This window comes from Thunnus thynnus, chromosome 6 (genome assembly GCF_963924715.1).
Source record: "Thunnus thynnus chromosome 6, fThuThy2.1, whole genome shotgun sequence".
NCBI lineage: Eukaryota > Metazoa > Chordata > Actinopteri > Scombriformes > Scombridae > Thunnus > Thunnus thynnus.
The window spans coordinates 7,808,677-7,836,233 of record NC_089522.1 but is presented as its reverse complement, the minus strand read 5'-3'; the positions used below and the strand labels follow the sequence as shown (position 1 = coordinate 7,836,233).

At 39.0% G+C, this 27,557-nt stretch overlaps 1 protein-coding gene across 1 annotated transcript in view; it reads left to right on the top strand.

Moving 5' to 3' along the window:
* Positions 1 to 26,643, top strand: part of LOC137184115 (V-set and transmembrane domain-containing protein 2-like protein) — a 47,863-nt gene extending 21,220 nt beyond the window's left edge. Inside the window, exons 2-4 of the mRNA XM_067591489.1 lie at positions 18,419 to 18,588; positions 19,742 to 19,786; positions 23,888 to 26,643. Of these exons, the coding sequence (XP_067447590.1) occupies positions 18,419 to 18,588; positions 19,742 to 19,786; positions 23,888 to 24,355 (683 nt within the window). The 3' untranslated portion in view covers positions 24,356 to 26,643. The remainder of the gene's footprint in view (positions 1 to 18,418; positions 18,589 to 19,741; positions 19,787 to 23,887) is intronic.
* The last annotated feature ends 914 nt before the right edge of the window (positions 26,644 to 27,557 follow it).

Below are 27,557 nucleotides of genomic sequence, written 5' to 3'. Positions count from 1 at the left end.
CTATATGTCACCAGTTTTTTTATTTTTGAAAAACACCATCCTTACTTCCAATAAGCTACTTCATTATTGCTTTTCTACATGTACTGAAGAGACTGAAAAGAGATACACTGTAGTTAACCCTTTATGCTCTTGCTGCAGTAGTTCCACTGAGAGTTTTGTGCCGGTTCTCAAAGATTTGTTTGCCTCATTAGAAATGTTTGTTCATTCATCCAAATCAAATTTGCTGGTAAGTCTTTTGTTGATGTCAATTAAAATAATTTGGAAATTAGTCAGTTATCCAAGTGGATGTTTATTTAGAAGTGGTTGTTAACCACAGTCTTTGATTATGGTTTAAGTTATTTACATATTGGGCAATGGAAGCTTAAGTATAATGGCCAGTTTACACTCTTCGATTTGCTCACAAAACCAACAGGCAATTTCAGCAATTTGACTGCGAAATATACAGCAATAGTACAGCAATATTGTGTGCATTTCATAATTAAATAAATAATGATGATGATACAGGTATAGAAATTGTGCTGACAGTTAACCAAGGAATAAAAAAAACCTTAGAGCAGGACTTGAGAGTTATTTATGAACTTCCTACACTTGGGACAAAATTTGGCATTTCAGTAAAGTCATCCAACCTTTGGAAATACACATTAGCCTATAATAATATAAACAAATTCTAAAAAAGTGTAGCCCCACCATCAGTAATGGGAAATAATAAGGTGTTTGCATGAGTGCAGTCAGTTGCATCCATGACTTGACGCTGAGTGAGAAAATTATTTAATCTGCACATTATTTGAGGCGATGTAACAGCAATCAAAGTTTGATTAATTACGCCCAAAATTGTTGTGACCGACCTGAATGATCACTGTTGCACAACTGTATTTGCTGAGAAAATGCACAATCTTTCAGGGACTTAAAGGGACATTTTGCCACATTTTATTTGGATGTCTAAACACTGTAAAATGTATCCCCATCCATAACATCCTCCCATATTTTGGGATGCCATTTTTGCTGTTGGAGAAGTAGCTAGTTTGAAATACAAGCAAAAAGAACAAGGAAGTTTTGTTTTTGAGCTGCATCTAGTGCACGCTCCCCTGGCTACCCAAAGGCAGAGACTAGAAATCCAAGCTGAAATAGCCTGTAGTTCTTCCTTGCCCCCAACTAACTAGAATACAGGAAATAAAGTTGTTGGGCATGTACAAGAGAGAGCGCAGTGCATGCAATGAGCCAGTTCACTGGTTTATCTGTGCTGTCAGCTCGCCCCATGAGAGCTCGACGAGGAAGAGTGAGAGAAAAGCCGGAAAAGTGCAGGAGGAGAAGAAGCAGGTGTGATTTGGGTGGAGGGGAATTTAACCACTCCCTGCCAGACAGGAAGGCTCAGTTCCAGCTGTCCTGTCTACCAACAAGCCCCCTGCACCCCCCTCTCCTTTGTCTTGTTGCTGCCTGTATGCCTCCAGCATTGGATACAAAGGCTTTCTCAGCTCTGGCTTTTAACAGTGTGGAGATAATGGGTGACTCTTTTGGCTCTGTGCAAACACTCTCCTCACTGTGCGTTCAGTCAAACCAAACAGCATCAATCATTCTCGATGTTAAAGAAAGATGTAAAGACATCCAGCTCATCACATTTCCCTATCCATAAATGTCCCCTTTGCAAGCGGAGCTGAATATGGAGATTCAAGCTGCTGTTTATGAAAATCTTTTTCATTTGCAGCTCTATCGCGCCATGAAATGAAGCATGCTTAGACCACAAAACTCCAGGTATCGCACAACTGCAGATGTTTTTGTAGCCTTTGTTATTAGAATCAGAATCAGCCTTTTCAGCCTCAAAAAATTTGGTTTCCAGTAGCTCTCATTGTACAAACAGTGCCAAGACCAAATGTACAGGAAGATACATGTAGACATACAGCTTAAAACAGATAAGCAAACATAAAGCCAGAGTGTACAGACATGAAGGTATGAAAATAGATACATTTATATACGAACAAGAAATGGACAAGTGTCTATACAGATCAAATTGCAATTATTGCAAACTGTATATATAAGGTTATAAATAGTGCAAATGTGTGTAGGAGTGCAAAGAATTTTGGAATGAATGTATGGAAACTGTAATATACCAACAGGAACATACAGTATGTACAACCTGCTTAGATTTACATCTAAGTATATAAATGTTTAACAGGGTTATTGCACAGAAAGTGTTCTCTGACATCACATGGCTGTTCTTATGTCTGGTTGTGTTGAAGAAGTTGAAACAGGTCATGTTCAGGGTATGAGGGGGGGTCTGCGGTCGTTTTCCCTGCCCGATTCCTAACTCTGCAAGCGTATGAGTCCTGGATCGTGACCAGGTTGGCACTGGTGAGCTTCTTCTCTGCAGACCTGACTGCTCATTGCAGCCTCTTCTTGTCCTCTTTGTTTGGTGGCTGATTCAACCAGACTGTGATTGATGTGCAGAGAACAGACTCGATTGCTGTGTAGAACTGGACCAGCAGCCCCTGTGACAGGTACTTACGCTGGAGATGAGTTTTCTGTGAATTTGGTACAAAAAGTTCTGAGACTGTTATTTATTTTAGTTGTGATGAGTTTAAAAGCAGTTGCCGTGCCAGAGGCATTTCCTTAAAGGAACTGCCTCAGAGAAACTCAAGTATTCAATCATCAATCATTTATCATTGAAAACTACACAAATTTGTTTAATTGCATGTTTGACCTGCTGTGCACTGGCTAAAAGACTAAGTTTTAACAATTAATTAGCAAATTCTTGGGGCTTTACAGACTTGTAAAATACAGTTTTGCCACATAATGTAATAGAATTAACTTTTTTTATAATAAAGAATCATACTAGAAAAATATTCAACTTTACTTATTGGTAATTTAATTTTGTTTTCCGTGATATTATATGTATACTTTTTAAGTGATATAATAACAAAATCTGTCTTCTTCTGTGTTTTTAAATAAGGTTTTTATAGCTCTTTACTTGCTTCCAATGTCTAGTGTAGGTGTTCAAAGTCTTTTCAGGAAGGACAGGAGAGGGCAATAGAGGCTGGCACCGCTGTGGACTGTGGCTAGTGGTTGTGTTTTTCAAGGTGACTTGAATTCTATTTATTCATTTTCTGGACCCAACCCCTTGCCCTTTGCTAAAAATGTAGGATGTAGAAATCCAGCAGCGACAGGCAAAATCTTGTTTTTACCAAGTCCAAACAAATCCACCAATGGGATTTGCAATGTAAATCTACATGTTTCAACAATTCCCCGGAAGCATTATTTGTTTACTTGTGGAGGTATGTGTTTGCCTTATTCAAAGATGCTGACTGCAAAGCAAGAAAATTGCCTTATCTTACCCCTTTTGGGAGAATGTTTCACTTGTTTTGAAAGAATAGTGTTACTATTTGTATACAGCTCTTGTTAAGGGAGACTGTTTTTGTAATATATGCCCCTGGGAAAGAAGTGATTGATATGTAAGACATTAAACAGGCCAAGCTGATTCAGCCTTTTTAGGTCTCTCCTTCCTCCACCCGCAAACCTGCTCCCTTTCAGTTCTCAGGCCCAGCAGAGAAAGCTTACCTTTAGCTGTAAAGCTTGGGTGCTGGGTTTTAGCCTGTGCAGCTGTCAACTCCTATCTATCTGCCTGTGCTGGTGCTAGAGAGGATACTCCAGGGTGCATTAGAGAGGGTTGGGAGATTAGATACTGAGTGCTGATATCTGCTGTCTCGCTCCCGCTACAGTACGTCTCCTCTCCGCCGCCGCTGCCTGGCCCAGGAGAATAGGTTTGGTGGAGGCAGCTTTTAAAGAGGCAGAGGAAGAAAGACTCCCTTTTGTGATTTCTGCATGCCTGTTCTTTTCATTCTGCCTCTTCTTCCCTCTGACTACATCGTCTTCTCCTCTGCTTTCTTCTCTGAAACTAGTCCTCTGATGGCTGCACTGCTACAGAAAATAAGAGGGCTGCAATTGAACCAAAAGAAAACTACTTTATTTTCTGAATAAAAAGAAAACAAAGATTTGCCAGAAGCTTACTGAGTGTTTTGTTCTTGTATTGTTGAAAACATAGCTGAATTTCCACACTTTGTGCAGCTGTTCTGTGTCTATTGGGAGCTGCTATAGATTCACCTTGGAGATGGCTTTATTGATCGCTCTGTCTCTCGGGGTGAGCTACACGCCTTCAAATTCATTGACTGAGTGTTTGGCGAGGTGTTTTAATTGCTATGTGCTTGTACACTGCAATGGTGGAAACAGGAAAATTGAGTCACTGGGGAGACGCAGAAGCAGTGCATATTCCCCAGACGCGCAAGGAGGAATACTGCAGAACCCATAGCAACGGAGACATCATAGGCTTCAAACGACTCTGCATGCAGGCATGTACCTACATAGCTGTGTAAATTATTATTTAAGCACAGTATGTACATGTGTTCGATATGAGCGATGCACCATATGTACTTATCATCAATCTGCTTCATCATTAGGCTGCAGGTATCGGATGGATTGGCATGTAAAGACATTCATGCTCCCTATGGATGAATTATAACTACTTTGGTGATTCCTTAACTTTTCATTTAGCACCATCGTCAGGCAAAATTTTAATTTGTCCAGTACTTTGGTTTATGACCAAATACCCGTAAAACTTATTACATTCCCACAAGGCTCAGATGTACTTTGTGTTTAAAGCTAATTTGCAAATTTTAGTATAAATTATAGTTTGATAACAAAGTGAGTAACAGAGTGATAACAGAGTGAACATCGTAAACGTTACATCTGCTAAACATCAGAAAATGTTTAGTATGTGTGGCAAATTTATCTAAACTCAAAGGTCCATTTACTAGCCTTTTCCAGATCTTTCAACCATTAGCAATAATAGCTGCAAGGTATACCACAAAGTAAAAAAAGCTAGTAAGTAGACCTTTACTTGAGCTTATTATGGTACATGTATTTAAAGTTGCATTCTGTTCTGAATGGGCTTCATGAAGAATAAAGAAAACTGCAGGTCACATACAGTTTAATGTAACAAAAGCTTTCAGTTTGAATACACAAATGACCAAATTTAGCTAATTCTGGATAACTTTAGTATCCGTGATTAAGTAAGAGACTCAGTATGCAAGTGGCGTGCCTTTTACAAGCCCTCATGAACACCATGGAATGGCTCATAAACACAATGGCATTTACGCATGGTTGTTTAAACCTTCATACCATCCATCACTCTTTTATGGCTAGTTAGCTCAGCTCCTGCTGTTCTGACCACACACACCCCACAGGGCATTTTCATTGAGGCTTGTAAAAATCATTACACACCTCAGTGTGATGTGTGCATGTCCTTTTCAATAACTTGAAAAGGCCAAAATGCTCTTGTTACTTGGTGTGAATTCTGACACATTATATAGTATTTTTGAGTGAAGCATGAATAGCGAGAGATTTGTAAAGCATGAATGTGGAGTGTATGTCACAGTCTAAATAACATCACTGTTGCAGTTTCAGCACACACAGTAACACAGAAACAGGTTAAGTCTTTGAAAAAGAGTAGATTTTCTATATTTACAGAAAAAGCTCCCTTGATCTTCTCAAATTTGTCACTGAAATTAGTCAGATTACTCTATCTTCACCACATGGGAAACCATGTTAAATCCATGACAAATAACAGGATGGGTAGGATTAAGTGCCTTTCTACAAATGTTAGAGAGGCTATGAAGTTAACTTTGGAGTGAAAAGATTCAGAGGTTTCTGTTTTTGATAATGTTTTGAAACGGCATCTCTCAATTCCCCTACCCCCAAACTATTTTACATTTATTATGCTGTGGAAACACATTATTTCATTCTGTTGTTTGGACTACTGATGAAAGTTGTGAAGTATTATAGACTTATGAATAGGCAATAGGCATAGCAAATTCCAACTGTGCCGCTCTACAGTGAATTCATTTGTGGTTTCTCATTAGTGAATCTTCAAAAAAAAAAAAAAAAAAAACAACAACAAAAAAAAACAAACGTGTTCCAAAGAGACAAAACAATCTCATGGACTCTGCTCGCTCAGGCTGGTTTGTCTTCGGGTTTGCTCGGGATTAAGGCTTCCGGCAGGTTCTCTGTTTAAATGAGGGCAGTTGTTTACCACGGAACTGTGTAGAGACTCATTATTAATAATAAACAATAATAATACTTTTAATTTGTACTGCACTTTACATTCATAGTGAGGCTCAAAGTGAAGTGAGTTAGACCATGAAGCTTGTTATGAGGCCATGTGAGAGACTCGTTAGTCGCTAATTATTTCTGAGGAGCTGCCTGGAAAGTCTGGATTGACATGAGTGGAGAGAGACACAGAGAGACATCCAGTACAGTAGGAAGATGGATGTGATGTTGGAGAGATATGTTAAAGCCATAATTAATTAAAAGATATAAAAGTAATGATTAGTTTGTCTTTAACTAACTGATATCACATTGGCTTACACTTTCATCCCAAAGCTGTTTTACAGGGTATGAGCTGCACAGACTGCAGATGACAGTAACCATCCAGAAGAGTATGAACAAGACAAACTGTGGCAGTACTGTGGTTAAATTGCTAATTAATGACACATCAGAACCTGTCCAGCTTATTTATGAGACCGGTAGACAGAACACAACAGGTTACTGTTTCAGCGGTGAAAGCCATCTCTCCAGTGAGACCTTGAGCTATGAAAGAGCTGATTTTGTTTCCAATTCATTTTCTCACCTCATATTTGATAAGGTGACCAAGCGGCTAAAGGCCTTTAATTTAAAGCTGCATTATTGGATTCTTTTGGCCACCAGGGGGCAGTGGAACAAACTAAAAGCAGAAGTTGTCGTGGTGAGTGGAATGGCAAACAACTGCTTATTTAGAAAAGAAGTCGATGAGAGCGGAGTTGTGGGTCATAAAACGAAAGCAATGATCTAAAATAGACTAAAAAGCTTTTACGAACTGAGGGTAAGGCGGAATAGGGTGATAATTCTTGGTTGTTTGACCACTTTCACATTACACATCGTCATTTGATCAATTTTTAATATACTGTAAAATATTGATTAGTGCAGCTTTAAATTTCTTGTGATGTTGTCCATGTCTGTGTTGCTAATGCATTAAAATCCATCAAACTTACTAAAAGAGAGAAATATCATTCAGTAAGGATCATAGCTTTGAGATCTATTCAGTTACTGATGATATTTAGGACACTCTGTGTATCACACACACTGTGGCTGCAGGTAAAGGAAATGGGAAGCTGTGTTTTATTGTCCCATGAGTGTCTCTTCATTTCCAGTCTGGCTGTCATCAACATGTTTGCTCTTTAAATGTCAGCTTCACCACCGTCCCAGTGTCCATCCTCTATTGCTCTGTCTCTTTCTCTTATTTTCCATCTGGCATTTTTTCTTCCCTTATCGTTTCTTATATTCTGAGTGGAAGTACTGTACATATATGCAATATATAGATGAGCTTATTAATGTGCTTTAGCCGTGCTTCTCACAGCTCCCAATGAAAGAAAGGGGACATTTTACAGAATCTCACAGGCTGCATGTGTTTTTATGCATAGCACAGAGGACAGAAATAGCCCCAGCTCTGGTCCTGAATTTCTTATTGTTCCAAGCAAGAGCACAAGGCCAAACATCTGATGTGGTCCTACAGAGCTAAATGAGACCCTACTGGATGAGAAGCCAGATTTATGTGTCTGTATTATTCCTGATTGTGACGGAGAGGAAAGACTGGTGTTTGATGTACAGTATTTCTATAAATACTGCACAAAGAAAGGCTGATCTATGTATATGCCAAATTTAGACATGTCGTATTTAAAAGGTTCAGGTAATATTAAAATGATTGTCCTAAATCAAACCGATCACTGTTACCAATGACCATAGTGGATTATTCAGTACATTGTTATTCAGACATAGTTCACCGCCTGATGTTCCTCTTAAACACGTTCATCTCAAACTGTTGTGTACTACAAAGGCGTTGTTGTTATTCTGAACTCTCTGCAACATTGTGTTTTGTGAGGAAGTGATCGTTGAGCGTTGATGTGGTAATAATTTGTTGTGCAGAGGTGGCACCTCTGTTGTGGTGAATTACAGAAAAAAAACGACTCGTCCTTGGTGTTCTAGTGGAACCCTCTGGCTCAGGAAGCCATGTTCTCCTTTTAACCTTTTTCATTTGATTAAGAGGGAAAACAGTGTTTGACCTGCGCTGTGGGGAGTCAGGCCGGCAGCTGGGATTTGGGCCAAAACAGCAGGAAACTGAGCTCAAGTGGAGGAGCTGGCAAAGCCAAGGGTGGTGAAGGTCCACACACATACACACACACACACACACACACACACACACACACACACACTTTTATTGCACATAGAACACAGAAATGCACATCTACATTATTGCATTATGGACTCACACACACAAAGACGTGTGCATGTGCAAATTCATCTATGGTATTTACTGGATAACACACACATTCACATATACACAGACTGAGATTGTCTTGAAGCTACAGCCATTATTTTTTCTTCATTGAATCAAATGACTGTGTTTAATGTAGAGCTGCAACAATTAGCTGACTAATCGGTGAGTCAATCGACAGAAAATTAATGGCCAACTCATTCGATAATCAATTACTAGTTTTGACTTATTTTGATTCCAGCTTCTCAAATGTGAATTTCTGGTTTATTTAGTCTTCTGTGATAGCAAACTAAATATCTTTACAGTTATGGACTGTTGGTCAGGACAAAAGAAGACATCTGAGGACATCACTGTAGGCTTTGGGAAAAATTGCAACATTTTTCACTATTTTCAGACATTTTATTGACCTACTGATAAATCGAAAAAATAATCAACAGATTAATTGATAATAAAAATAATTGTTAGTTGCAGCCCTAGTGTAATTTAAAATGGATTGCTTAAAGTGACAGAACGATAGTGACTTATCAATCAATTCTTCAGCTATACAGCACTTTCAAGCCTCTTTTGTGCTTACTGTTTTGGTTTTATGGCTGTAAATTTACTGTACATTTTACTCTTTAATCAATCTTATGTCCGGCTGCAGCTGTTTTCAGCACATAAGCTCTGATAAGCACACTGTGTGCTACCTGCCCAGCATCAAACAGCAGACAGACAAAGTTAGCGACTAGCTGGTGAAGAAAGTTAAAGGGAGAGTAATAATTTGACTTACATTCATCAGAAGGCAAAAACATAACTCCTATTGCATGATAATGTAGCTCTGCATCTGCTGGATGTGTGAATGAGCAATTGTTTGCACATTAGCCATAACAATAGTTAGTGATGGTTTGTCACGGCTGTGTCTGTCAGCTTGTTTTGGAATTCATCTGCTATCTATTGGCCAATTGATTAATGCAGCTTTATGCACATACAGTGCTATATGAATTTACACACCAAAAGCCATGCACATACATACACTGGCAGATAAAACTAATTTCTTTTTAGACTGTTAGAGGCTTTAGGGTATTTGTATTTATTTATATGTATTTATAATATTCTAAGTATCTTAAGTCAGCTATGGTGAGTCATACTTGTGACCACTGTTCCTCTTCGCTAATCCAGTTTTCCTGTGTTTGAATGACTGAGACTTTTTTCCCTTGAAATCAGCTGTTTGCTAATACGTTTGATGCACCAGCATTTTATGCACCAAATGTCTTTGGCCCTCTTTAAGTTGCTTAATATGCCCTTGAATGTTGTTTAAAAACATTGATTGTCAGACCTCTATTAAAGCTCACACAAACTGATGAATATTCAACCTAATATAACTGCATTTGCTGCATAAATTGCATCAGCTGCAAACACAGGAAAGTTCTGTTTTGTTTTGTTTTTCCAAAGAGAAAAGTCTCAAAAGTCATGGCAACATACACCAAATTTAAAGCCTGTATGACTGAAAACACACACTGCACTACATACCACTGTATACCTTCTTATTTACTTCAAACAAGAATTTCTGAAATTTTATTGTAAATCTTAAGGAATAGCTGTTAAGTAACAGCAGTGCTTCAAGAAAGCGCCCGTTAAGTGTTTGGTTGCAGATTTGATTTTGTACTTGAAAAACATTAAACTCCTATCAGCTCCAGGGCTGCTACTCTTGCTGAGCCTGACCTCTGACCTCCCAGCAGAGAGAAGGCCATGAGGAAAGTGAATTACCTTATATAATATATATGTTTTTCTTTTCTTTTTATCACACAGTATTGATCCCACCTGGGTCATTTCTTGTGCCCTGTGTTAATTGTATTGACTTGAGCATTTAAATGGGCTCAAGACAAGTTATCAAGACATTATAAAGCTCAAGCTCCTGCCTCCATTGTTCTTTGATCCTTTTCAAAGGTGCACCCACACATTGTGTAATGTACCTACAGTGCATCAAGAGATTCAGATTCAGATGCAAAAACAATAGATTTTTACCTTTTGCCGTTTGAGTGAAGCAGTAACTACAAAGATATTTACATTTATATAAGCTATCCATTAGGGAATATCAAGTAAATTAGTCTTGTAATGAAAACACAATTCCATTTAGCAGGAGTGTAATTGAACAACACAGCCATACATTCCGTTTTCTTTCTCAGGGTGTAACAGAAGATGCACATACATCAGCCTAATTACCATTATAATAGCTAGTGAGTCACTCTACACCGTAGCCACTTCCTCCACTGTTATGAAGCCATTTCAAGAAGCTGAAAAGCTCTTGAGAGTACTGTATGCAGCCCGATGCACCACCAGCCATCTCACACACTGAACAGCATTGACATTCAGAGGCTGATGCTGCCGGCTGCCCAATCATGATGGATTCAGATCGAGAGCAGAAAAGGCACAGAGAGCCTCGGTGTTGCCAGAGCCCTTATGTATAAAAAAAACCTGACTGTTGCAGCAGTGCGTCGTGGTTTCTGAGAGGAGAATGTTGAGTGAGTCTGGGTGATACGAGCCTGGAGGCAAAATGCATAGAAGCAAATGCATGACGGGTCTCTCAATATCCTTGTTAGGCAACTGTGAAATAACTTATGAGCACCGGCAAAGTGATGTATTCGGGTTTTGTCGAGGCAGGGAGGAGCAGAAGGAGAGAAGTGAACGGCTAAAAAGTTTTATGTGTATGTTCTGCGTGTTTTTGAGAATATGCATGCTTGAATTCACATGCAGTCACTACAGCAGTGGCCCTCTTCCATTTTGTGACAAGTAGAAGACTTGTAAGCATATGTTGATTCTCCACTTGTCTCAGATGATGTGGTTGCTAGGATGAATGAGATTGAGGTTTTAATGCTGTCCGTACATAGATTATATCCATTTAATATATCTCACTATGCTGTAAACGATGGATTTGTGCCATAAAGATTTCATTTATGTCAGCATATAAATGGTTTAGATGTGTTTGTCTTCTCTGTTAACCTTTAACCTTTAAAATTGGGCTTTTACAAAGGTTAATGATTGATCAGCAACATAATACAAAATATCATCCAGCAATAATGAAGGTTCCTCGCAGCCATAGAAACTGTACAAACTGTAAATTATTATTTTCACTCAGCCCTGTAATGTTCTAATGTACAGTATAGTCTTTGTGTCTGGTGATGGTGTAAATGCTGTTCTAGTGAGTGTTTCCACAGTGATAAGAATAGTCTCTTTTTTTTGGTATGAATAACGTTGCATTGTTTCCACTTTTTTCACATGAAGGAGAAAACTATAGTGTTACACTGCACTTGATAGTTCAGATTTCTGGCCACAATCAGCAGGTGTTTTAGCGCACGTGAGTCCTATGGGAGTTCACTGTTCCTCAGTGGTGACTAATCATTGCTGGAAAACCACAAGTGTAACTAATAATAGTGGCTCTACTCCATTTATGTGTGCCAGTAAATCATCAATGCAAATAACGGGTAGCCTGGAGCCGGGACACAGACAGTAAATGGAATTCAACCAATATTAAAGCTGCATTATTTGATTTTCTCAGCCACTAGCAGACAGAGTAACTCCAAAACAAGCAGACAGACACAAAGCTCTGACATATTATTCTCTTATAAAGTTGTTACGGATAACGTGTTAGCAAACATCTACTTACACATCTAGCAGACATGGAAGCAATATAAGCATTCGTTTGGAGACATGTTTCTGTCCACCTGATGAATGTAGGTCCATTTAGCTCTGTTTTGGTTCCTACTAACTCCTGAGATAAATATCTGGCTCGTTAGATGCTTAACGTTCGATTTTCCTCAACAGCTGCATGGCTGCAGGTAGTGTGCTTTAGGATTATTAGACCCACTTTGCTCGAAACAGCTGCCTTCTGCTGCTGGAAGCAATTTTAATAAGAGTGGTGAGACTGAATCATAGAGGAAATTCACATCCATAAAAGTAAACAACAAGCTAAAAGAGGCTGAAAAGCTCCATAAAGCTGCAGAGTCAGTGGATTCAGTTCATCTTTCATTTGATGGACTTTTCTCTTATTACACAGACTAATTTGATTCAGCGTTAATATAAAAATATTGATTAATGGAGCTTTAAAGTTATCAGTTATGACTGTTTCATAAGTTAGAATGTCCAGTCTAGATTGAGCATTGATCTGTCAGTCTATGGCCACAACTACTTTCCTCCCACTCATTAAACTAAAGCTGTGTGCACTTGCCTACATAGAGTACATCACACTTGACAGGTACGAACCCTGTAAATCCTGTGAAAGTACACCCTTTAATATGAAACTGTCTCTTGTCCTTTCTTTGTGAAACGCTGACATTTTGGAGATAAGTAGATCACTCTTTACTGTATGTATACAAGCTATCAAGTGGAGTAAGATAGAAGTTTAGGATGGCTGGAGTAAGACTGCGCCACAAAGAATCATCTCCTGCTCCCTTTTTATCACAGCTGTTTACCACATTCCATTTCTCAAAGAAATAAACAATAACAGGCTTCCCTGCAGCTTCCCCGCCCACAGCTATCTGCTACCTCACACATTGTCCTCCGCCTTCCTCCTCTTCTTCTGCCTCTCTCTCCCTCTGTCACACACACACACAGCCTCATATTAATTCCTCCCTTTATTCTTGCGATATATTAGTCTCTCACAAACACACCGAGCCTCGCTCTCATAAATACCGACCCACTCATTAATTCAATCTGTGGTGATGATTTATTTTCTAGCTCATCGCACAAACACATACAGAGTCTCTTTTTCTCAGTCTCGTGAACACTCTTTCTCTCATATTAATTTCTCTGTCCTTCTCCCCTTCCTCCCGTGGTAAATGGGTTGACACAGACTATGACTTGGCTGCCGTACTGTAGCTTTCGAGCGCTGATTTGCAGCGATCGCCTGAGAGCCTTCCACTGTTTATCATGGAGATAATGATAATGCTTCAGGGTGAGCAGACCCAACTCATTGCAGCCTTTTATGGCCTCAACAATGGCAGTTTGGAGATTAGAGATGACTATTACCAAGAGATACAGCATTAGATAGCCCCGTGTTTGAATCATTGTAACACCAGAATCAATGGAATATAGAGATTTTTACAGAGCAGCAGGAGATAATCATTAAATAAAGGGGTAATATGTGAGATTTTCTCTCATTTGTTTCCATTTTTTACAGTAAAAGCAATTTTTGAAGGATGAAATATGTGTGGAAATTATTAAAATTAAGAAAAAGATGTTTTACTGGAAGACAAACTGAGAAATAATATATGTATGATTAGATTAGTATCTACTGTATAGATTTTTTAAATTGCTCGGAGAAAATGATCTCCCCTACATTATATGGACTGCTGATGACTGTCACATATTCCTGTGGTCTCCAAATGTGTGAAGCATTAGGCCAGAAATGCACATGGATTTTGCATTGTGGGTTTCACAGCCAAGTAGGAAAAGACAGGTTATCATTGCAGAGAGCAACGTCAGAGGCTCTATCTCTTACACAGCAGTTTTTATGTCCCAGCTTTGAATATTATCTACAAGAGAGGGGCTGTGGGCATTGTTGCTGGCTCTGGCTGCGTAATGTCAAATCGATACCTGGTGCGTTTTGAGTTTCACAAATGAAAAATACAAGCAGATTTGATCAATGTACAAGAGGGATGTATGACTTGAGGCCTGTACTGCGCTGTAATACAAGACAGATCCATAGTTCAGCCTCAGCTGTTGAGCAGCCGAGGTTAATCCATGAACCCAGATGAAAATCGACAATTAGTTGGTTCAGGTTTCACTCATTCTTATTGACTGAATAAGCAAGACAAATCTATGAAAAGGGGTGCGTAGCAAAAGTTGAGAAGGTTTGCAGTTAAATAGTAGATTTTACTTTAAGGAATTATGTATAGGAATCAAACTCTTCATCTGTGATACAGGATTTCCCAAGAGGGAAAATACAATGGGAATTCCCACATGACAAGTAATAGTTGCAATTATTTTTATTGTCACAAGGTGATATACTGCATGGAGTAATCTCGTTTCATAAAAAAAAAAAGAAGATATTTGTCAATGTTATCCACTTGTGCATTGTAAAACCTAGAATGGGATTTGATTTTCATCCCTTAATTCATTCAAATGTTCAGTAATGTGTTTCTAAATGAATTGTTAATGTGCTGTGTCTCAAAGCTGCCCTGGTGGATAATATCTGAACCTTTTCTTTTTACAACTGAATGATTGTTTTACATTCTCTTTAAATAGTTTTTATTGACATTTGAAACTAAGCCAACACCACTTATTAATGTTAATGCGAGACTACTGTATGTAACCTTTCAAAAAAGAAATAGCACAACCTTTCTATTACAAATGAAAAGTTAAATTCATAAACACACACATAACACACCTTTGCTTAATCCAATACACTCAGGGGATTTGCTGCTACAGCTTTATTTGGTCTGGAAGTGATCAGTAGCTTCTGAAAGCTAATATTAGCCAAAGCCAGTAAAGCATAGATAAATATTGCTCAGTCAGTTTGCTAATTTTATGAGTCGTCTCTACTTGTGCTCCTGTGAAGGAGCACTTTTTCCAGTTGACTAGCTTTTGACAGAGCTGTCAACTGGAAAACCTAGTTTGAGCAAACTCCATCAGCAGAAAAGAGCCTGTTCTCCCAAGAAAAACAACTATTGATCTTAAATTCAGTCGCCAAAAACGACCTATTGTTACGTTTGAGTGACAGACGCCATCTAGCAGCCGTAGTAAAATGAGTAATATGACCCAGTTCAGATGATGTCAATGTAAGGTGACAAATTTCCATATTTGGAGGTGGCAGGTTGGGTGTATGGATAGATCCTAACTTGAAAAAAATAGACTTTGCTGCAGGAGACCGCTGTTCATTTCACGTTTCCAACTGTGAGTCAGGACAATATTTTCAAATATGTAACTGTGATTGTTGTGGTGTTTACTCAGGCTTTAAGGAACTAGTAACTTTAACCCACACCACATATCAAGTGATCATTTTAACCCAAACTATGATCTTTCCCAGACCCTAACCAAGTGGTTTTTGTGTCTAAACCTAACCAGACCTTAACCACAGCGCTGTCACATCATAAAACATTATATGTATATACATATATTATTATATCACTATTTTTAACAGTGATTTGTAACAGTTTTGGAAAGCACAGACAAATTATGTTGTCCTGCCTATTACTGCTGATAGAGGCACCTGATTAGAAAATGCTCCTATGGGTCGTTCTGGAGTGCATGGTCAAACAACCTATTTGGTCGTTTAACTTGGGGGTCTTCTTGGCAGAGGAAGACTGTGAGATGTGGTTGAAAGAGTCAGTAAGTGGACCTTAAGTTGAGTTTTTTTTTTTTTTTTTTTTTTGCACTTTACCAAAAGTTACATAGCCTCACTTTAAGTGTTAAAAATAAATGCTTGACTACTTGTTTTCTAATATGAAATGATGACCTGCTGAGCCCACTTAAAAGAAAACGCTTGTTTTTAACGTGGCTGTTACACGTTACAGTCTGTGGTTTGGTGTGGATCTTGAGAAATTTCTGGTTGAACACTTTGCCTGCTATGTTGTAGAAAGCTCCAAAAAGGACATGTCATTTACGAGTTGCTGAGGTTAGGGGTTCCAAAAAAAATTCAGTATATTCATAGTACTGTTATACGAATTGGATAACGGTGTCCAAAAAATGATAACTGACAATGAGCTTTTCCAAGTCTGATAACTATCTATCCAACTGTCAGCACAAAACACAACTGTCAGTCCGCATGTGTCCCAGTTAAACCTTGTTTGCCACTGTTTCTACAAACAGTGGAGTTTCTGCCCGGATTTCACTATTTATGGCTTTTCCATTGGTCTAATTCCAGTGATGTATTTAAGATACAGTCTAGCTTTACCTACAGTGGCTAATAAATGTAACTTTCCAACTTCATGAATGTCACTGAATATTCATGAGTAATAGAGATTTATGGCTCCCTTTAAACTAAATCTTCAGACAAAGGTTATTTCTTGCTAATGTCTGGCTTCCCTGGTGCATTATGATGACCGCAGCAGGTCTGTTGGAGTTTGTTTAATGATATCATGCAGCTTGGTTGAGATGTTAGATTGTGGGTTTAAATTTATCCCCAGCTGCACCTGAACTTCACACTGCACAATGTTCAGGTACGGTATCAGCAGCAAATTACAGGTTGTGCAAAGAAGCTTTATAAGAGGACTTTGTTCGCACTAAAATTTTATGTGTTTTTAAGTGTTTTTTGAGCCACACAGTTTAAGTGATGTCAGGTTTTTTAGAAATGGGGTGAATGTATGCTCTGGTTTTACTATTGGCCTTTTGTGGCAAATAAAATAATAATAATCATTGCTGAGGGTTTTTGCAGTATAGGCATTGTGTCAAACTTTACATCCTGTAAGAAATCAGTTTCCTTGCAGCTGGACCATTGCTTGTTGTGGCTTTATTTTGGAGGACAAAAGCGAATAGGACAATGGACTTTAGCTTACAACGTGATTTCCATTCATCAGGAAGTAACATATCTGGTTTAATGTTAATGTCTTTTATACCCGTACCCTGTGCAAAATAAAAGCAATGAGCTGCCAGCATTTGTTTTTGTCCAGTATTCTACCATTTGGTCGTTGTACATTCTGATGATATGATATTTAATAGTACTGATTGTTCCTGTAATTCAAGTCTTCTATCATATATATGTATCTTCACAATATTATAGCCCCAGCCTTGTAAAAGCTATTGATGTTTTTGACATAGTCCTCATATCTAAACTGTTGCACTGAAAAAGGACCTTTATGATGGAGATGGAGTGTTAATGCTGCTGACCTCAACACAGTATTTACTGTCTCCATAGCAATAGACTGAGCCATTTCAGTCACTAACCTAAATTGGTTGCTGTCATATTTGAAAAAAAAAAGTGGTGAAAATAATGAATATATGACATTTTCAAGTTATTTGAAGTCTCTGAGCCAGCCTTTAACTTAAAGTAAAACCTAACATTTCAGGATGATTGCAAAAATAAGATCTATCCTGAAGTTTTTTTTTGTTTTTTTGTGACAGTGGATTATATATCCTTTCCTCACATGTTGGGCAATGCAGTGGCCTGTTAACCTCTCTTTACTAAGAATGATTAAAAAAAAAAAAAAATCTTAAAACAGTTTTTATGACCTTTGTGGTCTCTACCAGTTTCAATTACATTGAACCTAATGAGTTCTGTCTCCTGATTCTGTAGATTGAATGTCATAAATGCTGTTTCAGCAAACAGTTGATTTGGGAACATTCGCTGAGGGGGTTCAAGTGAACATTCCCCAACGATTCTAAGAAAGTTTAATTAAAGAAATAGTTTGACAGTTTGGGCAATATGCTCATTCCCTTTTTTTTCAGAGTTAGATATGAAGATCAATACCGCTACACACACACACTTCACTTCATCTCCTCACTTTCATCTATCTCACCATCACAGACACTTATAATGCTACTTAGCATCTTGAAAATGAGAAAGAAAAAGAGCTCACCTTTTTTCCATGATTAATGCGTTCAGTGTTTGGGATCCTGTAATGTTGTGTTAGTGAATATTAAGAGTCATTACACCCAGTCAGTCTCTGATTAATCAGCTGTTGCAAAAACACATTAAGGCTTTTGTACAAAAATGATTTAACTGTTTTTTGATACATTACTCGGTATTCATCACTAAATGTTTCCTTCTGCTATTTAAGCCTCAACAACACCTTTAGTTCACGAGCAAATGTTCCAAACACTAACAGTCAGGTCAGCATTTATGCTAACAATCCTGTGTCATTTTATGTTAGTCATTATGGGTTCAAGTCAGAAATCTAACTTTCCCTTCCCTTCCCTGCCAAGAATAAAAATGTGAAGAAACATTATATTCTTATATTTTCTAGCATAAAATTTGTCAGACTTAAAAATTTGGAAAATTATTTTTACCAGCCTCAACCCAAAAATATGATATTAAAAATCGTCTTTTGGTGAAACCTCTATAGGGCATCATCCTTAAACTTTGTTTTCTAACTGCACTGAAAGCAGTCAACTAGACCCATCTGTTAACTGTGTCTCATTCTGTCTGTCCAGCTATGTTCACAGAGGTGCCTCATGATATGACGGCTCAGAGAGGTCAGGATGTCGAGATGGCCTGCTCCTTCAGGGGAGCGGGAATGCCCTCATATTCACTGGAGATCCAGTGGTGGTACATCAGGAACCATCTCGACTGGACAGACAGACAGCCCTGGACAACCAATGAGGTAGGTTTATGACAGGAACTCTGACTGCCTTATGATGTGAAATTATTAACTCTCATACAATGTCTGTGCTGTAAATGAACTCAGCTTCTACTTGGTGTTATGACAACTGTGATTTCACATTTTGGCTTGTACATTAATCTTAAAGAAATTGTCCTTCTGGGTCATCAAAGGGTGACACTATGACACAGAAGAGCGCTGTCAATAACAGTTCCTTTTAAGGATAGAGATGGACCACACAGAAGTAATTCTTGGAACTCAAACAACAGTCTTTCCTTAACCTTACCTAAGTGGTTTATGTATCCCACTCCCAAGCTATAGCTGTGATCAGAACACAGTCATATAAATCATTTTTTGTAACAGTGGTTTGTAAAGCTTTTACAAAGCTGTTGAACAATGTCAGAAAACACAGATCAGATAGGAAAACACTGATATGGGTTGTTTTCAAAGGCAAAGAAACAACGTATTTTGTCATTTATGTTGGAGGACGTGTTGATCTTTAAAGTTCCATTAATCAATTAATCAAATTTCTTAGGTTCTTCTGGCTAAACTGTTACATCTAACTGTCACATCTAGCAGACACAGAGCAACATTAGCATTCATTTGGAGTAAAGTTTCTTGTCATAAGTTTAATACTGACTCTTGTTTTAACTGTGTTTTGGTCCTCACCAACTCCTGAGAAAAACATTTGGGTCTTCAGCTGCTAGATGTTCACTATGTTCACCAGCCACTTTGTGACTGAAAATGGCTGCATACATGATTTAGTGAAAGAATTGAGTTGCAGATTTGGGTAATACTGCACCTCTCTGATTTCAGCTCACAGCCATTTGATTCAATGTTAATATTAAAAAATATTGATTCATTCAGGTATAAAACATAAAAGAATAACAGTGCTCCTGAGAAATGCTGTAGGTTTATAAGACATTAAAAAACCTGTGAGCGTGTGAGAATCCCAGGTCAATTAAACCAGCATATTATCTAATATTACCTGCGTAGATTATGTGAACTTGAAATATCTAATAGTTGGGAGAACAGAATATGTGCAATTGTGTGTTCATGTATATACATTCCCGTGTAAGGTTTATAACCCCAGTCAAACTGTATAAGTTAATAAAGGTATTCAGATTCAATCATGTTTTGTTGTTTGTGTTTCTAGGTGGCTCCTGATGAGGAGATGCCAAAGGATGCTACCAAGATAAGTGTGAGTTAATCACTCTCTGCTGTGATTCTCTAAGAAAATCCTTATGTTTGCCTCAGTGTTATATGATTAAATGAGCCACAAAACCCTTCTGATTACATTTAAATTTCTTGTTCTGGATGATCCGCAGATGTTGTACTTATGCCATACTACACACAAGGATCAGGAAAAGCTCTCACTGCAGTGAACACTCCAGACAACACATCAACACATTCACTTCATCCTTGATAGGTTTGTGGAGTCACAGCCAAAGAGCGGCCATCTCTGGTGCTCGTGGGTGGTTGAGCGTGCTCCTCAAGGGGTCACGGCCAGCAGTGCATCATCTTCAGATTCTCATAAACACTCCTGCATCTTTAACACCAAAGCCCAATAATAAACAGTGAAGGGGACAGTTTGGGAGGTCAGCAGAAATTTTTATATCTCCTCTGGTGTCTATAGAGACTTTTAGTTATTCACTCAAGCCAACGGTTTTCCTCCAGCAAGCAGGCAGAGTCTTCCCCCGAGGGTGACAGCATGGCTCTACAGTGACTTTGGACTGTTTCCTTCTAATTAACTGCAGACATGAAGAAAATATAAGAACTACAGAACATTACTGCTACACCAACCCATCCCTCTTGCTAAATATCTCTCTGCTGACTTCACAATTACAAAAACAAGCAACAAATTCTACCAGCGCATCATACAAGCTTTGAATTTACAAAGCATTGCATTGAAAAGCACTGATATAAGTATAAATAAAATATTGTGTAAAGTTATGCTTTTTCCCTGTCCTTATCTCGGTTACATAGTCTTGATATATATGATTTATAAAAACATACTGTATATACTGTATGTATATAAACATATTAATCTTCTTCTAGAGCTTCCAAATACATGCACATGTGTGTGCAGAAACACACACACACACAAAACATGAAGCCTCTCTCTCTTTCTCCCATTAGGCTAACTGCTGCTGATTCGCTGTAATGAAAGCACCAGCTGTGGTTTGGATGACTGAGTGCGTGTATGTGTGTGTGAGTGTGTGTGTGTGTGTGTGTTTGTGTGGGTGGAGCCGAACACTGCAGGCTGTACAGCTGGAAAATCATTATGAGCTTTCTGCATATAATAGATGTTGGCCCAAATCCATATAAACATGGTAGATGCCCACTCAGACGCATAGACTGATGGACGAGTACAGACAACAGCTTTAGGTGTTAAGCTTTTACACACACACAAATGGAGAGGGATTGTCTGTGGCACACACACACACACAAAATCCATCTACTGGCGTCACAGGGAGTAAGGTGGGTGATAAACGAACTAGTATTTATATCTTGGTGAGTCACATCTCCCGCATGTCCCCAGACTCTCATCATCCCGACAGTGCTGCTCTGTGAACTTGCAAAGCTTTTACCCCCAAGATGTAGTCTCTTCATACTTTTAAAGGCCACAAATAGAACTTGCTATGTAGCACCTTTGTCTGAGTGTGTGTAAGCGAGTGGGAGTGATTGGCTGCAAGGAGGTACTGCTGGCTATAGAGGCTACACTAAAGAAGTGGTTTCAGTATCACATTCACATTGCAGCTCTAATATTCTTTCTTTGTATCTCTCTATCACCTTTTTAAACACAGCAATTTATCATAGGCACCCATAAACCTTTTATTTATATTTAAACAGATAATCACTGTAAAATTGTCGAGTGGGTGGTAACTGGCAAGTATCTTGTTTGACTAAATTTATATGCAAGGAGGATACCATAAAAGGAAAAGTTTGACATTTTAGAAAGGAAGCTTCTTTGCTTTTTTGCTCCAAGTTAAATGAGTATATCCATACTGCACTCATTTCTGTAAATACGTAGCTGGAGAGAGATAGAACTTGATGTTAATTAGTCAGCTTTAGGGGTGCTACTATGTAGATTTTTTTTAACCTTTGGACAGAGCCAGGCTTTATGACTCTATGAGTCACTATTTGGCTTCTATGCCTCTATCTGGAAGTCTGAGGAAGAGCCTTGTGCTTGAAACATCACAGCAGAAAATTTTAAAAAAGTCCTTTAAACAGGAACTATTTGATGTGTGGATCTCCCTGTTCAAATATTTGGCTCCACCAAATAGTGTTTTTTCCCTCTAAACTTCTCATATGGTTTCATTTCAATAAATGTTCAAATGATCCAATATTTCAGCAGAAATCAAAGATTAGAGAAGAAGTCCAAAAACTGAAAACAGATTTGTGTATCAGAACTTTGTTTTTTCTTCTTTCCTCTCCCATTAATCATCTCACGACCCCCCAGATTTATCTGGTGACCCTTTGGAGGGGCCCGACCCCTAGGTTGGGAACAACTGGACTAAACTAGCTAACTGTATATAAAGTAGTTGAAACAAGCTCCACCTCCAGCAGCTACAACAGTAACATGCTGCTCTAACACTGATGCTTCACTATTAATAATCTAATGATGTCATATATAATAATATATCAGTCAGAGGAACCAAACCACTACTTTTACTGCAATACTTTAACTACATCAAGCTGATAATACTTACGTACTTTTACTTAAGTATGACTTTTCATGCAGGACTTTTATTTGTAATGGAGTATTTTTACATTGATATATTGGTACTTTTACTTTAGTGAAGGATCTGAATACTTCTTCCACTACTGCATACTGTGAATGCCCTAAATGAAATGACATGAATGTAACAATACAAGTTTGTGAGGTTACATATAATTCAGGGATCATTTCCTGCTAAAGTATTTCATTTCCCCCCTTTAGGAGTCAGATGATTGTCAGTGCCTAACATATCACAGACACATAATTTAGACACTATGAAATAAAGATCAGAGACTATGAGCTAGCTAAATGATGGCATGAAGTTTCCTGTGATGAATAATTCCTATCTTGAAGTTGTTTTTCATCCTGTACAAGAATAACAGGCAGGAAAAGGAATAAAAGCATCACTGATATATGGAAATACACTGACTGTGAATGATGTTAGAGGAGTGGGAAACCTGGTTGTTGGTCAGTCAGTGCAAGTAGGCATGTGTTAGCTAGCAGATGTATGAGTGTACTTTTTGCAGGACATTCCCACTTATTGCCAGACAGTTACACTAACTGAGCATCTGTGCGATACCAGTAAGTGTTTGTGTGTTACAGAGTAAAAAGGCTGCTCTTTTCTTAGTCATGCGCATCCGCTGTGATGTTGCAGCTATTTCATTTTGAAGGCTCATCTTCAGCTACATTTATGATAAAAGGGCAAAGACACTGAAGGACAGGGTGGGAAAGATAAGCTGATAGACAGATGAGGAGAAACACAGGAAAAGGACACAGTGAAGAAAAGCAAAGATAAAAAAGGACAAAACAAAAAAGACATTCACAAAGGAGCAAAAGACAAAGCCAGCAAAAAACAAGCAGACCTACTTGGGATACCAATATGATACCAATACCAAATGATCTGCTCATTATATTTGATATAAAACGAGCACACATCCAACAATATTTAGATGTTAAACCAATGTTGATATGACATTTGGCACTGGGGATGTGAATTGTTGGCTTAACAGCAAGTCAATTGACAATTTAATGGTTAGTATGAGTATTAATGGTCCTGCAGCACCTCAGTGCACTTTTGTACTGTGCACTCTGACATGTCGGTTTGTGAAGACCAGCGTAAGCAATGTTAGATTCTGCTAGGCTGACCATGAAGAAAGTAGACTTGTGACAAACACTGACCTGTGTTTCAGGAAAATGATCTATTTGCAATGAATGATTTTGTGCTACTCTTATTTTATACCAACACTGAAAATAACTATCTATATTCTCCTTGAACATTGATTTATATAAGTTGAAGAGTTTTTTTTGAAGGTTTTAGCTTAATGAAAGAAGAAATAGAGCATCTCTCCTCTTCCAAATGAAAAGGTGAAGTCATAACCAATAAAACACACCTCAATTCAATACATTCAGGGTTTTTTGCCTGTTTTTGGTCAGGTATGACCAGTATCTTATGATGGCTAATGTCTCTTGTGTGACTATTATCCTGTGATTTCGGCCGCCATCCAGCAAGTTTTTCATAGGCTTGTATGATTTAACCATAATTTCTTGCTGTTCTCTTTTTATTTTGTTAATCTTTGCCAGGTTGTGAAGGTTGTAGGAAGCAACATCTCCCATAAACTCCGCCTCTCCCGAGTCAAGCCGTCTGATGAGGGCACCTATGAGTGCCGTGTCATTGACTTCAGTGATGATGCAGGTACCCGCCACCACCGTGTGCGCGCTTACTTGCAGGTGGTGCCAGAGAGCGACATCATCGACAGCAATCACAACGACAACTTTGAGGCCCTGGATGACACCAAGAGAGGAGTGGGATTCGCTGATGGGGACGATGTGGAGTCTCACGGTGGCACCAAAGAGCATGCTCACGGTCACCACCAGAATCACGGGCACCACCAGGAGAACGGCAAGCGGCCTTCATCGGCGGCTCACCATGGCCACAGCCACGGTGGCAGCAGTCAGCAGCACAAGGCAGGCAGGGAGCTGAGGAAGAGGGACGTGGACAGTAACCACAGCCACAATGACTGCTCCAACGAACCCAGCTGTACGCTTTAGATGTCGTCTTATTACACCTGAGTGATAGATTGCACAAGGATTGCATAACATGATGTGTGTCACAGCATAAAAAGCTATTCTTCCCACACAGTGGAGGCCTGTGCACAAATCCACAATCCGTAGAAATGTACAATATGGCTTATTCAGAGCACTGTGCCGTGAACTCGAGGACGCGCTGTGCTGGGAATGTAGCTTTTTCTTGCTGTGCATGGGTCTGGGCTGGACTGCTCACTGTCTGTAAAGCCTGGCTTCACGACATACAGCAAGGGGGGCTGACATGTAGATCTAGGCAGCTCCACCGTTTCTGGTCTCAGCACCAACAAAAAAAGACTCTTGTCTCACTATTAACCCATGCTCTGTTCTGTTGTACTTTATATACTGTAAATGACCCAACCCCGCTTTCACTCTCATTCTGCTTCCACTGCCTTACTCTTTCATTTCATACACACCCAGAAAAAAGTAAATTATTATATCTTTACAATAGAAGCATAATGTTGTACCTTTTTTCAGCTAAAGGTTGCTTTTATTCTGAGAGTGTACTGAATGAAACTCAATGTCAGTAACTCTTTCCCTGGAAAGCTTGTCATGTCTGATTTCTCAGCTTTTTACCAACAACACTAGCTGTGTTGGTGAAGATTCTGTGTACATCCAAAAATCTCCAAGTTGTTCTGTTTGAAATATATTCCCAACACACAGGCAGAAGGAAACATGCTTTCTTCAGCAGGAATTCATCAAGGTCTCAGAGCAGCAGTGCTCATCATCATCAAGGACAGGTACGGCCTCAACTCATTTCAGTCGTACTAAATACACTGGCAGTGCAGGAAATGTGGGATTTCTATGACCACATTTGTACACAGTTCAAAGCACATCGCAGGATGTATTTTCCCCACAGTATTTTGAGATTATGAATTTGCAGCCCAACAAAAAATATGTTTTTTGTTCAACCCTTGTGCTACAGCTTTGATTCATTCATGGCTGTTCAGCCAGAGAGAAATCAATCAAATTGTTCCACATGGACCCCGTCTGTTTGGAAAGCCACAAAAAGATCAAATCTGTGTCACTAAATTAAAAATCAGACTTAGAGTGCCTCTGAATCCACCCTGTGATGATAAATCAGTAGAAGAAATGTGATCTTGGTGCACAATACTTTTTGGGAAGAGCAGTATTCATATCCCAACTTTAAAGTTATTCTGATGCTCTGGCCCAGTGCTCATCAATCATTAAAAAAGCCTCAATCCTCCATACTACAAGCCTCTAATCCACTCTGTATATATGTCTGTATAATATGAAATAAAGTGAGTGCATGTTCAGTAATTTTCTTAAAAACTTTTTCCACCAACCATATACAAAGACAGTGTATTAGTTAAGATATTTTTTGTTTGGTTCATAAAAAATATCACTGTCCTTTCTGTTCTGAATCTCTTTTTCTACTTTAGAAGTCCTGTCAAATAGGTCTCTTATTTTTCTTTTCAAAGCGGTTTTCCGCTGCTTTACTGCTCTCCAAAAGTGCTGTACAGACAAATGAATGACACATTTTCTTCATAGCTGCTCAGAAAGGGGTTTCCCTAATGTATCTTAGTACTTAAAGCAGTGTTTCTTAAACTACTGTATGGTATGTACGGGCCCGCAAACATGAGTGTTACTGTGTTTTCAAGAGCCTGAAAAGTGGGATTGATTTCATGCAGATTGGGACTTGGTCTGGAAAGGTTTGAGAGACTGTGCTCCATTTTACTTCTGCCATTTTTGTAACTCAATGATAATCTCATTGCATAGATTCCTGTGTGAGGCACAAGCCTTGTCTGTAAAGGTATTGGAAAGAGCAAACAGTATGAGGCATTCAGGACAATACCTCACTCTGGAGGGATTAAATGGGACAACGTGAATGTGGATACATACTGGATAAAGCCTTGGGCACTGAGGGCGAGAAAAGAGGAAAATGTTCTTAGTGAAACAATGACATTGGCTGCCCACATTGTCACAAAATATAGTCTATGTCTCAAGGCCATGAGGGGCTTTACTTCTCTGCTACATTATCCATCAGATGAAGAACAGCGCTCCTGCTATTGTGGGCGGTCCCTGTAGACTGTGAGGGTGCTTTAGTGGGAGGAGGAGGGATCAGTGGGATTGTTTTGTTTTTTTTTCCAACCAGTAACTCTAATTTGATGTTTTGTAAAGAAGAGATCTCTGTTAATAGAAAGAAAGGGAAAATGTACATTTCTTCTAGAATGTTTGGTCTCACGCTAAGTGTATGCCTTTATCAAATGAAATAAATTGTATATGAAACAACAGTGAGTCTTGGGTCAATCAATTTCTCATTGATTGAGGTGTGAAAAGGTGCATTGAAAATGGGCAGAATAAACTTACTTCTACATCTGCTTGTGGTCTAACTTTTGGGCCTTGCTCTGTGTGTGTGTGTGTGTGTGTGTGTGTCTGGCTGTCTGTGTGTATTAAGAAGAAATGATATTAGCAGTTGCCTGTGTGTAGTAGGTGCTGCACCCCCCCACCCCCCTTCCCATTGCTGATGATGACTAATGGTGCTATTGTCAGCACTGGCAGCAGGATAAATAGCAACAGCGCAGGATGAGATAAAGAGGCGCTGTGCGGTGCTTGCTAGAGTTAAGCCAGGCCAGCTAAATACAAAACACGTACCAATCTCGTTTCCTCACACTAGAAGGTCCATACATTTATTATGGAGCAATGAGGTGGGAATGCTCCATTTCTCCCATCAGTGAGGTGATGTGATAATGGAGGGAGCTTCCTGTTTCCTTAATTTAAACATCTCTTGAACTCCATAGGGCTTTGAGTGATAACAGCTACAATGATAGACTGGCCAGTATAGCTGTAATGAGGCATTCAACTCCCACTTATTTACACAACCTAGTGCACCCTCTTCCACAGCACAGGATGTGTCTGGTTTTATACTTTTCTTACTGTCAGAAAATTCCATAGAAAGACCAAAACCAATAATTCATTAGTCCTCTCAATTAGGGATGCACAATATTATTGGCACGTCATCGGTATCGGCCGATTAAAGCTCTAAAATGAAGTATCGGCATAAGTGAATTCTGCCGATTATGAGAGGCCGATATGTCGCCATCTCCTCCGCCGCCTCACCCTGACGGTCCCGGGGCTTCCTCCGCAGGCTCCACTTCACTCAAGCTGCCTGCTGCTTCTTCCCACTTTAACCTGAATAACAAACTGG